The sequence below is a fragment of the Puma concolor genome, chromosome C1 (genome assembly GCF_028749965.1).
Source record: "Puma concolor isolate L17-30 chromosome C1, mPumCon1.1.hap2, whole genome shotgun sequence".
In the NCBI taxonomy this organism is placed as follows: domain Eukaryota; kingdom Metazoa; phylum Chordata; class Mammalia; order Carnivora; family Felidae; genus Puma; species Puma concolor.
The window spans coordinates 75,763,287-75,777,161 of NC_141674.1; the positions used below are offsets into that span (position 1 = coordinate 75,763,287).

The following is a 13,875-nucleotide window of genomic DNA, read 5'->3' on the forward strand; positions in this document are numbered from 1 at the left end:
TGCAATCTGGGGATCTTTTTTCATGGCATTAATTAGCATTAAGTTATCTGATCCAAAATGGGGCCCTAAATTTCTTTAGTGACCTTAAGCTTCAATTGCTGGAGATTTTAAAGTAATAATAACCCACAAAACCCAATCACCATTGGCTTCAATCCAAATTCAAATAAACATATATGTCAAATGCTGATTGACAGGACTCAGCTGATCCCACCCAGTAAAAAAACCTTCTACCATTTAAGCCATACTCTGAGACCTGGAAGCAGCTTCAAGGCATCCTCCAGGTACTCATCTTCAGTTACGGAGTATCCATTTATCTTCATCTCCAATGTGAAATCTCGTAAAGCCCAAATAAAGTCTGGAAAGAAACTCACAAACTTGGCAGAGTCCTCTACCCCAGTGTAGTCTGAGGAGGACTTTTCCCTGACCAGCTGCGTTAGTTCAGTCATATAGCTGTGGGAACTCAGCTAAGGAAAAAGTACTTTACACCACAATTTCCAGATCTCAGATAGAAATACATTCTATAAACACTAATTTTTGTTCTCGGTGTCCCCTCACCCCCTTCTTCAACCATGACAATTAAGTCACAGGAAAGAGGACAGTCTCAGTTGCCATTCCTGTAAACTCAATAAAACTTGGTGGTTTGGTCCCTGGAAGGATACTGCAGCTGCTCCAGGGCCTGGCTGTTGATGGTGCCCATGCTGTTGTAGATCAAGGTGCTGCTCAGAAGCACAGTCAGGGCAAAGATCCATGAGTCATTCTTAGGGTCTTCCTGAAAAGCACATTGGACAAGGGACTTAGAAGGCTGCTCTTTATTCATTAATTCATTTTCATTCATTCAGCTTTTCATTCATTATTTTGTCACTATATATTGCTGAACAGTATGGCAAAGAATACAAGTTTTGAAGACCATCATAAATTCAACCTCATTTTGAGTATTAATACAATCCCCTCTCAGAGCCTCAGTATCCTAAGCTATTAAAAGAAGTGAATGACATGGTCAATATGTGTAGAATGTTTAATGCAGTGCCTAGAAGATAGTAGGTATACAATGTGAGCAATTATTCCTCTAACAAATTTTTCTTCATGTTGTCTGTATTTGCAACACAAATGTTGTTCAACAACTACTCTTTAGGCACCTACAAATGCCAGACACTGCATTTGGCTGTATGGATGAAAAGATCCACATGAGATTCCCTGAACTCAAGATGACTTTATGAAGGGACAGATAAACATGTCAACATATAAATGTAACCGAAATTATAATCTCTCGCATGGAAACAAGTATTGTACAACTTCAGAGCATATCTGCCAGGGATATGATGGATATATGATGAAATCTGGTGCACTTCAAAGAGTTGATAGAATGTGGACATGTAGATTTGAAGGGATCATGCAGCTTGCCAAGGCAGAATTATTAGAAAGTGCAGATCCTGAAAAACTGTTACAAAGTTACTTCTGTTTGACTGAAACAATGAGTAGGGGTGCAGATATGGAAGACAAAGCTAAAATTAAGATTCAGGGCAAGACCTGAAGTTCTCTGAAGACCAAGAAAACAGGGTCAGATATCTCAAATCACTCCACAATTCTAGCATTAGCCATTGGTTCTGCTGCCATCAGTTTACAGTATGGTATACTTTGTTGCCTTGTACAAATGCAGTATCTGCATTCTATGCTTACCAGACTTGATCTTGAAGACTAGAACACTTTTTCATATTTTTGGGAAAAATTATTTCTTCAAGTCCTTATTTCATTATCCCTAAAACTAATCAAATTTAGATTTTTTTTTTTTTAAAGCAGGACTTGAGCCAAAAAACAATCTATTTAAATCTCAGGAAAATCATTTTGGCTTTTTTATTTGTTTGTATTTTCTTTTTTCTTTTTAAAATATATTTTAGTTAGTTAACATACAGTAGAATTTTGGTTTCAGAAGTAAAATTCAGTGATTCATCACTTACATACAACACCCAGTGCTCATCCCAACAAGTGCCCTTCTTAATGCACATCGCCCATTTAGCTCATCTTCCATCCACCTCTTTCCATCAACCCTCAATTTGTTCTCTACCATTAAGAGTCTCTTGTGGATTGTGGGACACCTGGGAGGCTCAGTTGGTTAAGCACCTGACTTTGGTTCAGGTCATGATCTCATAGTTTGTGGGTTGAGCCCAGTGTTGGGATCTGTCTAGATCCTGGACCCTGCTTCAGATTCTGTCTCTCTCTCTCTCTCTCTCTCTCTCTCTGTCTCTCTGTCTCTCTCTGTCTCTGTCTCTCCACAGCTCCCACTCTGTTGCTCTCTCTTTCAAAAATAAATAAACATTTAAAAAAAAAGACTTCTGGTTTGTTAACCTTTCTTCTTTCCCCCCACCCTTCCCTTCATCTGTTTTGTTTCTTAAATTCCACATGAGTGAAATCATATATTTGTCTTTCTTGGACTGACTTATTTCCCTTAGCATAATACATTCTAGCTCCATTCACATCATTGCAAATGGGAAGATTTCCCTTTTTTGATGGCCAAGTAATATTCTGTTGTATATACACACCACATCTTCTTTATCCATTCATCTTTCGGTAGACATGTGGGCTTTCCCCCTTGTTTGGCTATTGTTGATAATGCTGCAATAAACACTGGGGTGCATGTACCCCTTTGAATCTGTATTTCTTTATCCTTTCAGTAAACATATAATAGTGCAATTGCTAGATTGTGAGGTAGTTCTATTTTTAGTTTTTTGAGGAACCTCCAAACTGTTCTCCAGAATGGCTGCACCAGTTTGCATTCCCACTAACAGTGCAAGAGGGTTCCCCTTTCTCTGCATCCTCACCAATACCTGGCATTGTTTCTTGTGTTGTTAATTTTAGTCATTCAGTCAGGTGTGAGGTGGCATCTCACTGTGTTTTTGATTTGTATTTCCCTAATGATGAGTGTTGTTGGGTATCTTTTCATGTGTCTGTTAGCCATCTGGATGTTTTCTTTGGAAAAGTGTCTATTCATGTCTTCTGCCCATTTCTTAACTGGGGTGTTTGTTTCTTGGGTGTTGATTTTGATAAGTTCTTCATATATTTTGGATACTGTTTATCAGATATGTCATGTGCAAATATTTTCTCCCATTCTGTAGGTTGCCTTTTAGTTTTGCTGATTGTTTCCTTTGCTGTGTAGAAGCTTTTGTATTTGATGAAGTCCCAAGAGTTCATGTTTGCTTTTGTTTCCCTTGCCTTCAGTAATGTGTCTAGTAAGAAGTTGCTCCAGCCAAGGTCAAAGAAGTTGCTGCCTGTTTTCTCCTCTAGGATTTTGAAGGTTTCCTGTCTCACATTTAGATCTTTCATCTATTTTGAACTTATGTTTGTGTACGGTGTAGGAAAGTGGTCCAATTTCATTCTTCTGCATGTTGTCATTCAGTTTCCCCAACACCATTTGTTGAAGAGGCTGTCTTTTTTTCCATTGGATATTCTTTTCTGCTTTGTCAAAGATGAGTTGACTATATAGCTGTGGGTCCATTTCTGGATTTTCTATTCTGTTCCATTGATCTATGTGTCTGTTTTTGTGCCAGTATAGTACTGTCTTGATGACTACAGCTTTGTAATATAGCTTGAAATCCAGAAATGTGATGCCTCCAGTTTTTTAATTTTTCAGGATTACTTTGGCTATTCAGGGTCTTGGTGGTTCCATACAAATTTTAGGATTGTTTGATCTAGCTCTGCAAAGAAAGCTGGTGTTATTTTGATAGGAATTGCATTAAATCTGTAGATTGCTTTGAGAAGTGTAGACTTTTTTTTTTTTTGAGTTGTGTAGACATTTTAACAATGTTTTTTCTTCTAATCCATGAGCATGGAATTGTTTTTCCATTTTTTTGTGTCCTCTTCAATATCTTTCATAAGTCTTCTACACTTTTCAAAGTACAGAACTTTTACCTCCTTAGTTAGGTTTATTCCTAGGTTTTTTATTGCTTTTGGTACAATTGTAAATGGGACTGATTCCTTGATTTGTCTGTGTTTCATTATTCATGCTTCGTTATTTTTGTTCTCTGACTGCTGAGGTTAAGACTTACAGAACTATGTTAAATAGTAATGGTGAGAGTGGACATCTTTGTCTTGTTCCTGACTATAGGTAAAAGGCTCTCAATTTTCCCCCATTGATGATCATTCTTTCATATATGGCCTTTATGATGTTGAGGTTCCCTCTAAACCTACTTTGTTGAGTTTTTGTTTTATCAAGAATTGATGCTTTATTTTATCAAATGTTTTTTATACATTTTTTGATAGGTCCATATGGTTCTTATCCTTTATTTTATTAATGTGGTATATCACACTGATTGATTTACAAATATTGAACCAGCCCTTCAGCCCAGGAATAAATCCCACTTGACTGTGGTGAATAATTCTTTTAATGTACTGTTAAATTCAATTTGCTAGTATCTTATTGAGAATTTTTGCATCCATATTCATCAGGGATATTGGCCTGTAATTCTTCCAATTCTCTTTGTCTGGTTTTGGAATTAAGGTAATGCTGCTTCACAGAATGAGTCTGGAAGTTTCTGTTCCAGTTCTACTTTTTGGAACAGTTTGAGAAGAATAGGTATTAACTCTTCTCCCTCTTTCCGTCCCTTACTCCCTCCCTTCATTACATCCTTTTGTATTAACTCTTTTTTAAATGTCTTATAGAATACCCCCGGGAAGCCATCTGGCCCAGGACTCTTGTTTTTTCAGAGCTTTTTCTAAAAAAAAATTTTTTTTTTAATGTTTATTTATTTTTGAGACAGAGCATGAACAGGGGAGGGTCAGAGAGAGAGGGAGACACAGAATCTGAAACAGGCTCCGGGCTCCGAGCTGTCAGTACAGAGCCCGATGCAGGGCTCGAACCCACGGACCACGAGATCATGACCTGGGCCGAAGTCGGACGCTCAACCGACTGAGCTATCCAGACGCCCCTGGAAGCTTTTTGATAACTGATTCAATTTCTTTTCTGGTTACGGGTCTGTTCAAATTTCCTATTCCTTCCTATTTTAGTTTTGGTAATTTGTGAGTTTCTAGGTATGTCCATTTCTTCCAGATTGCCCAGTTTGTTGACATATAATTTTTCACAGTATTCTCTTATAATTGTATTTCTGTGGTGTTGGTTGTGATCTCTCCTCTTTCATTTGTGATTTTATCTATTTGGATCCTCTCTCTTTTCTTGTTGAGAAATCTGGCTAGAGGTTTATCAATTTTGTTTATTCTTTCAAAGAACCAGCTCTTAGTTTCATTGATCTGTTATACTGCATTCTTTTGTTTCTGTATCATTTATTTGTTTTAATCTTTAATATTTCCCTTTTTATGCTGGATTTAGGCTTTATTTGCTGTTTCTTTTCTAACTTCTTTAGGTTTAAGTTAAAATTGTATATTTGGTACCTTTCTTGCTTGTTGAGATAGGCCTGAATTGCAGTATACTTTCCTTATAGGACTGCCTTTGCTGCATCCCAAAGGGTTTGGACTGTAATGTTCTCATTCATTCTCTAGTAGGATGTTTTTTACCTTCCATGTATTTAAGGGCTTTCCAAATTTTTACTTGTGGTTGACTTCAAGCTTCATAGCACTGTGATCTGAAAATATGCATGGTATGATTTTGATCTTTTTGTACCTATTGAGGGCTGATTTGTGACCCAGTATGTGATCTATTTTGGAGAATGTTCCATGTGCACTTGAGAAAAATGTGTATTCTGCTGCTTTAGGATGGAATGTTCTGAATATATCCAGTCATCCAGTCCAATCCAGTGTGTCATTCAAAGCCACTGTTTTCTTGTTGATTTTCTGCTTAGGTATCTGTCCATTGTTGTAAGTGGGGTATTAAATTCCCCTACTATTATTGTATTATTATCAATGAGTTTCTTTATGTTTGTAATTAATTGATTTACATATAATGGGTGCTCAAGTTTGGGGGCATAAATATTTACAATTGTGAGACGTTCTTGATGGATACACTCCTTAATTATGATATAATGCCCTTCATCTCTTGTTATAGTCTCTGTTTTAAAATCTAGTTTGTTTGATATAAGGATGGCTATTCCAGCTTCCTTTTGACACCTAGTAGTATGATAGATGGCTCTCTATCCCCTCACTTTCAATCTGCAGGTGTCTTTAGGTCTAAAAATGAGTCTCTTATTGGCAGCATATAGATGGATCTTGTTTGTTTGTTTTTTAATCTATTCTGATACCATGTATCTTTTTATTGGAGTATTTAGTCCATTGACATTCAGAGTGATTACTGAAAGATATGAATTTAGTGTCATTGTGTTACACCTATAGAGTTGGTGTTTCTGGTGATGTTCTTTGGTCCTTTGTAGTCTTTATTGCTTTGGTCTTCTTTTCTTTTTTTTTTTTTTTTCTCCCCTCAAAGAGTCCCCCTTAAAATTTCTTGCAGGGTTGGTTTAGTGGTCACAAAATCCTTCTTTAGTTTTTGTTTGTCTGGGAAACCCTTTATCTCTCCTTCTGTTCTGAATGACAGCTTTGCTGGATAAAGAATTCTTGGCTGCATATTTCATTTTGGTTTTATACTGAAGTTATCGAGAACTTTAAAGCTGAGCACAAAAACTCTGAATACTTTTTCCCCACAATTATGGAAAACAGGTATTTACCATTGCTACTTGAATACAGACTCAGAATAATGTAAAATAAAATGGAGAAACAATTTGTTTCACTTAATATTTAAAAACAAAATACTAACATTATCTCAGGTAAAATAATTTCAGTGGGTCAAGGTCATTCTTTTATAGAAGTTAGAGAAGAGGTAATCTCCAAAACCAGAGACTTTAACTAAAACCCTTCATCAATGCTTCTGGTGTAGCTGAAGCTTTGTCTGAAGAGGATTTAAATAAATTATTTTACCAAAACCCTATTTAACAGCTCCTACTTCTAACTCCATCATTCCCACACACTTGAACTGGTAGTTTCCACTGGTCTCACGGGTTACAGTTTAGACATTACTTCTTCTAGGAATCTTTCTCCAAGCCATATGACTGGATTACTGCCTACATCTATGCATAGCACCCTGTACTGGTCGGTCACATTGTGTACATGTTGTCTCCCCAGCTAGGCTCTAGCCATTTGCCTTATTTACTGTAGTGTCTGTTGTACTTAGCACAGAGTCCTGAAATTCAGCTGTTTGGTTAAGTATTTATTAAACTGTATGTTTATCCAACTGTTACAGTAAGAAGATGTTGTTCTAATATACCCAAATATTTGAGCTGACCAAGGAATTAAGGGGAGTTTTTCCATGGGAAAAATAATTTAGTCTCATATTCATAATTGGATTTATAGCTTGTAGGAATAGGTAACACAATTTGAATTGAGGTAGCAAATGAATTACAGTCAAAAGAGCAGATTCCCTCATGACTTTTCCTTACCTTTTCCAAGTTACTTAGACCCTCAGTGTCCAGAAGGACCAGGGTGTGGTTCAGCTTAGAGGGGTGGGGTACACACCACATCCAAATACCCTTGGTTGTAGACCTCACTGTGGAACCCAGGGGGAAGCCTAAAAGAGAAGAGGGGAAAGCAACATGGATGTATGGGGATCCTTAGAGTTTAGTGGACTGAGGTTCAACACCTAGTGAAGCTGAGCAAAAAAGAAGGTAAGATATTTGGAATGTACTGGCTGCCTGGTCTACATAGAAAGAAATGAGTAATGACTAATGGGACCAGAGGAAGATTCTCCTAAAAATCAGTAAGAACTAAAAAAGACAACTCAATTACAATTTTTAAAAAGACTTGAGTAGGCATTTAATAAAATAGGAAATACAAATGGCAAATAATATGTGAAAGGGTGCTCAACCTTATTTATAGTGAGGCACATGCCATACAATCAAATAGTTATCACAACAGTAAAAGTTAAACATTTTTCTTAGGATGTGGGAATTCTTAATTGCTGCTAATAAATATGTAGCTTGAATAGAGAGTTGAAAAAGCCATTGATATTATCTGGAAATCCTGAAGAAACACATACTCTTTGATACAGAGATTCCACTTCAGGATATATTATTTAAAAGAAATCTGTGTACATGTGTATCAGGATAAAATTATAAGAAATCTAAGACAACTCTGTTCATAAAAGGTAAAAGATACTATAATGCAGTGAGATAAGGAAATACAGCTACATGCTAAAAAATGGATAAATCTTATAAAATTCTTGTTGAGCAAAAGAAGCCATCAAAGAATAAATAAAATTTAATTCTATTTATATCAACTTTAAAAGCAAGCCAAGATAAAGTGTGCTTTAGAAATGCAAACATAGACTAGAGCGCCTGGGTGGCTCAGTCAGTTAAGTGTCTGACTTTGGCTCAGATCATCATCTTGTGGTTTGTGAACTCGAGCCCTGTGTCAGGCTCTGTGCTGATAGTTCAGAGCCTGGAGCCTGCCTCGGATTCTGTGTCTTCCTTTCTGTCTGCCCTTTTCTTACTCATGCTTTGTCTCTCTCTCAAAAATAAATAAAAACGTTAAAAAAATTTTAAAAATGCAAACATAGACTACAAAACCATTTTTTAAAAGTAAAGAAAGAAGTATCATGAAAATAAAAATATTGTTTAGCGCTAGTGAGAATGTGAGAGCGTATGACTTGTGCCTTTGACAATGATTTATTTTTTTACTCAAGTCACGATTACACAAGTGTTCACTTTATTTACTTTATTGTACATTGTATTTTAGGCACTCTTTTGTATGTGTTATAGTTTACATATTTGTAAAAACTAAAAAAAGAGAGAGAGAGAAGGGGTTATAACATATGAAAATCTGTTATGACATGGAGCAGAAAAATAAAATGGTAGCTCTATGGAGATACAGAATAAAAAAGATTTTTCCCTTTTCCCTTCCTTCCTTTCCTCAACTTTAAAACGCAGGAAATATTAAACTACATTTGAAGCTTCTTGGAATGACATTATAGTTTTGGCAGAAGTGATGCAGGGGAAAGAAATAAAGTAGTAGCAGAGGCCGAACTTCTGAGCAAAAGAGTGGATGGAATCCAGGGAACTAGTGAGGTTGGTCTTTGATAGGGTGTGGAAAATGGTTCTTCATTATTGGAGAAGAGAGGTTTTATGGACAGATGGGGTCAAGGTTGTTAATTAGATGGTAAATATTACAAATTTTCTTCATTGGGCAGAGTCAGCCTTTTCCTTAAGATGATATCAGAAGAGGCCAACCTGCAGTCTCACTGGTTCCGAGCAAATGGGCCCATCCCAAGACAACACTCACCATGGTTCTGTCCTGCCAGGCAGTTCATCAGGTAGGATTTTCCAGTCCGATACAGCCCTACAATGCCCACCACCACCACAGGCTGAGAAATCTTATTAAGAATCTGTAATGCTTCTGGATTCAGGTTCAGCTGCTCTTCCTGGTTTTCCACTAGACAAATGGGTGCCATCATGATGGGTTCAGTTGCCATGGTAACCTGCAACCCAGAAGAGCCTCTCAGTGGAATGGAAGATTCCAGAGTCATCTTTAGTGGTTATTCAAGGAACATGCATATTTACTTCATACTTTTTATACATTTTGAAGGGAAAAGTATACAGCCTGGAATTGGCAAATCACAGACCTCTTCCTCCGGCATACCCATAATCCCTAGTGAAATCAATGATGGCACAAACATACTATTTGTCTCCAATGACTCAGTTCTCTAAAAATAATATTCTTGTTCATGAATCCCTCTGCAAGAAAAGCCTTGGTAAAAAAACAAAATCCCTGAAATTTAAAGAATTTTATCTTTTCTACATTTATTATTATTATTATTTTTTTTTTGGGACAGAGAGAGACAGAGCATGAACAGGGAAGGGGCAGAGAGAGAGGGAGACACAGAATCGGAAACAGGCTCCAGGCTCTGAGCCATCAGCCCAGAGCCTGACGCGGGACTCGAACTCACGGAGCGCGAGATCGTGACCTGGCTGAAGTCGGACGCTTAACCGACTGCGCCACCCAGGCGCCCCAGAATTTTATCTTTTCTTATGAGATGAAGTAATGACACTACAGATACTTAAGCTAAAAGATTGGTAGAGGCTTTATGGTCAGTCAGTAGCAAAAGTAGGAGGTAAATAGTAATCTCACTGTACTACCTACTCCAAAAACTTACCTGTCAGAATTAACTTCCTCAAATATACATTTAAAAAATATGGGGGCGCCTGGGTGGTGCAGTCGGTCGGGCGTCCGACTTCAGCCAGGTCACGATCTCGCGGTCCGTGAGTTCCAGCCCCGCGTCAGGCTCTGGGCTGATGGCTCAGAGCCTGGAGCCTGTTTCCGGTTCTGTGTCTCCCTCTCTCTCTGCCCCTCCCCCGTTCATGCTCTGTCTCTCTCTGTCCCAAAAATAAATAAACGTTGAAAAAAAAAAATTAAAAAAAAAAATGTAAGTTTCTTGATGGAGAAAGAGCAAGGGTTCTGAACAGATAGCATGATCTAAACAGATGCTGTTTTCCCTGCGTCATCATCAAGCCACCGATCTATTTCCAGACCAACTCATCTATTTACAGGGTGTGTGTCTCATATGAAACTTCAGTTCATCTCATATCCAGTCTAATTTATTACCTAATTCATTACCTAAACATCTTATCCATTATATATTTGATAAACCTGATGCCGTGCTCAATGCTGGGGATATAAAAATGAATAAGATAGAGTCCCAACCTTCAAAGTGTCTTAGAATCTTACCAGCTAGCCTTTCATTCACCTGTGAGCGATAGAAAAGTCCTAGAAAACCATTGCTTAAAAAGCTCAAAGTGTACTACTCTTTCTCACAAGTGTACAAAGATCAAGATTATACTTCACAAAGTCATCAGGGGCACTGGTTCCTTGTATTTCGTGCTTAACCATCTTTACATCTTTCTTTTTTTTTTTTTTTTTAGAGGTGGGGAGGGGCAAAGAGAGAGGAAGAGAAAGAATCTCAAGCAGGCTCCATGCCCAGCATGGAACCCAACAGGGGGCTCAATCTCGCAACCAGGAGATCATGACCTGAGCCGAAATCAAGAGTCAGGTGCTCAACCGACTGAGTCACCCAGGCACCCCTGCTTAGCCGCCTTTTAACAATGCCACCTCATGGTATAAGCTGACTCATCATCACATGTGCCTTCTATCCAGCAGAAGAAGAAAAGAGGAAGGACTCTGGGTCACCTTCCTTCCAGGATATCTCCTGGATAATTGATCATGCACACATCGCTTTAGCTCAGATTCCAGTTCCTGTAATTATATCTCAAGAGCTTATGGTATTTTGGAAAAGATAGGCAATAATCATTTATTGCAGCATAAGTAGAAAAGTGCCATAATAGACATCTGCACAGGATGGTGTCCAAGTGAAGGAGGAGTGACATGAGAGAACAGTAAAGAATGGAGCTCTCTCTTAAAGCAGAACAGAAATACCTTTATAGTGACTAGAGAAAGATATAGTTCCAGGATTTATTTAACTGGAAGAAAAGGACATTTCTAGGCTTTATAATGTTTTATTTTTGTTTATAGGCTTACAGAGAAACGAGCCAGTAGTGTGGATGTTTGAGGTTCTGTCCAGATCTGACAGAGTCCCACATGTGGGAAAGTTTGAATATTTCCCTCTCAGTGAGTAGAGTGTTTCATGAGACAAAGAGACAGAGATTAGTCATGAAGCTTTGACTGTCCCTTTATTTTTGTTATGACAGTGTTGGACAATAGTGTTCCATACTGTTTCCAGCTCTCTGTCCAAGGTGGGGTTTCTCTGACAGTCATTCAGGCTGTCCTGGAGCACACGAAGAAGACACTCTCATGCTCAGGAGAGAGGTATGCATACCATTCCTGTACCATCATTGTGAGTACGTGTAATACTTAAACACAATCCTGTCTCATCTGGGACAGACTAATGCCAACACGTAACAACAACTCTTACCTCATTTGAGACACTAAATGAAATATTAAAGAGCAACTAAGCATAATTTCAGGATAAGGAATACTTTTTTGTATACTTCTCAACATTCTATTTTGCCTCTATATTCTGTGAAATTAGACATTGTCCATTTATTTCTTGCAGTAAACAAAAAATTATTAATTGCACAACAAATAATCATGGACTTTTAGCTTATAAAACAAAGCTGCCTAAAGGCATTGATGACAGAGAAGTACAACTAATATTAGAGCAGGAACAAGAGTGACAACTGAAAAGAGGCACCATGATATATTGTGTTTAGAGCCTGAGTGCCTGGGTTCAAATATTGGATCCATTCTTTATGAGCTGTTGGAACACCAAAAAAATACTTACTCTCTTTGTGCCTATTTCTTTTTTACTAGTATTCTCATAAGATTGGACTACTAATGGTGACTACATCACAGGCCATTGGGAGTATTAAATGATTCATGACATTTATGGCAACCTAAATCCATAGCTGGTATATTGTAACTCCTATGTAAGTAAAACTAAGTATCTGAGAAGATAGGAAAGGTAGAATTCCAAATTCATGTGAAGGACCATTTTGGACAGATACAGTGACACTTCTCTCATCCAGGAGTTAATGTGAATGTGAAGCGGACACCGACAGAAAGCAGGACTGAGATGTCCAAGCTAACATGATTTTAAATCCAAATTAAATAAATAGAACGAGATAGTTCTATCAGAAGGAGTTAGATGGTCAATAGTTCCCAAAAGTTAGTCTATAAGAATCATCTGAAATAATGGTAAAAATGTCCAAAATCTACATTTTCAACAAATACCATAAGATATTCTGATGCAGTTTGTGCATGGAACACACATTTATAAACAGTGCAAAATAAACAGTGTTAAACTTTAGAATTATTTTTAACAATTGATTAGCGTAAGTGAGACTGAATTACTCCATACATCTCTGCTGTAGGTATGTATTAAATATGACTAACACAAACATGCGCAACAGACAAACTTCTGGGATAGAAGCTGTAGGGGAGATAAGGACCAGCCTGCCTATTTTCCCCGGCGCCCAGCAGGGGGCAGGCAGGACACAGCGGAGGAGGGAGGGGCTGCCCGGAGGGAGCGACCCCACCCGGCGTCCCTGCGAGGAGGGGTCGGGGGTCTGTCCGCCAGCCAGCCGGAGGAAGGCTACGGCCCTCCCTTCCTCAGCCACGGCGGCCCGCACGGGTCCTTTTCCCGCGCCGGGCTCCCCGGGACGCCCGAGGGGGAGCGGCGCCTCCCGGGACGGCGGCGCGCGCGCGCCGTCGCCCCCCAGGCGCCCGCGTGGACGCGCACTGGCTGAGTGGCGGGAGCAAAGCGCCCGGCGCCGGCCTCCCGCTGCCTTACCGCGGGCTGCGCGGAGCCTGCGCCTGGGCCTGTGTTGTTAGTCTGGTAGCCGAAGCGCGCGCGGAAAGCCGGGTTTAGGAGCGAACTTACGTGGCGCTGGCGCTGCGGTCAGGGGACAAGTTCTCAGCAGCTCTCGCTCGCCCCTCGCGCGCTCCACCAGCGTCTGGTTCCTCAGGAAACTGTTCCCTTTGGAAGCAGGAGAGCCGCCGGATATTACAGCCATGCAGGCATGGGTGGGGATGGGGAGGACAGAAATCGAAAGCATTTTTCCTCCAGTTCTGACTGCAGGGGTCTTCGCTTGTTTTGCCGAGGCGGGAGAGCGCGCGTGTGAGGGGAGGCTCGGCAGGTGCGTGCGGTTCCTGCGCCAGCGTTTGGAAGCCTATAGGCGCCGCCTGCGCAGTGGGCTCCCCGGCCTCCGCGGGAGGAATGTGGGCGCAGTGGCGGCCCCGCGGCAGCTTTTCTCCGTGCGGAGCCTTGTCAGGGGACAGCTTTGTTTGTTGTTTCGTTCTTTAATTTTTACGTGCTCTTTTCTTCCTCCCCCACTTTAAAAGAACTACTCTTGTTAGTATTATAAGTATTCTTAAAAAAAAAGTATTCTTTTCATAACAAAAATACGCGTATGGTGAGCGTGTGTGTGTGTGTGTGTG

At 39.5% G+C, this 13,875-nt stretch overlaps 1 protein-coding gene across 1 annotated transcript in view; it reads right to left on the minus strand.

Moving 5' to 3' along the window:
• LOC112848689 (guanylate-binding protein 7-like) overlaps positions 1 to 13,599 on the minus strand; it is a 39,381-nt gene extending 25,782 nt beyond the window's left edge. Inside the window, exons 1-5 of the mRNA XM_086717473.1 lie at positions 13,319 to 13,599; positions 9,208 to 9,403; positions 7,371 to 7,498; positions 660 to 769; positions 254 to 450 (exon numbers count right to left, since the gene is read on the minus strand). Of these exons, the coding sequence (XP_086573599.1) occupies positions 254 to 450; positions 660 to 769; positions 7,371 to 7,498; positions 9,208 to 9,397 (625 nt within the window). The 5' untranslated portion in view covers positions 9,398 to 9,403; positions 13,319 to 13,599. The remainder of the gene's footprint in view (positions 1 to 253; positions 451 to 659; positions 770 to 7,370; positions 7,499 to 9,207; positions 9,404 to 13,318) is intronic.
• Positions 13,600 to 13,875: the final 276 nt, after the last annotated feature.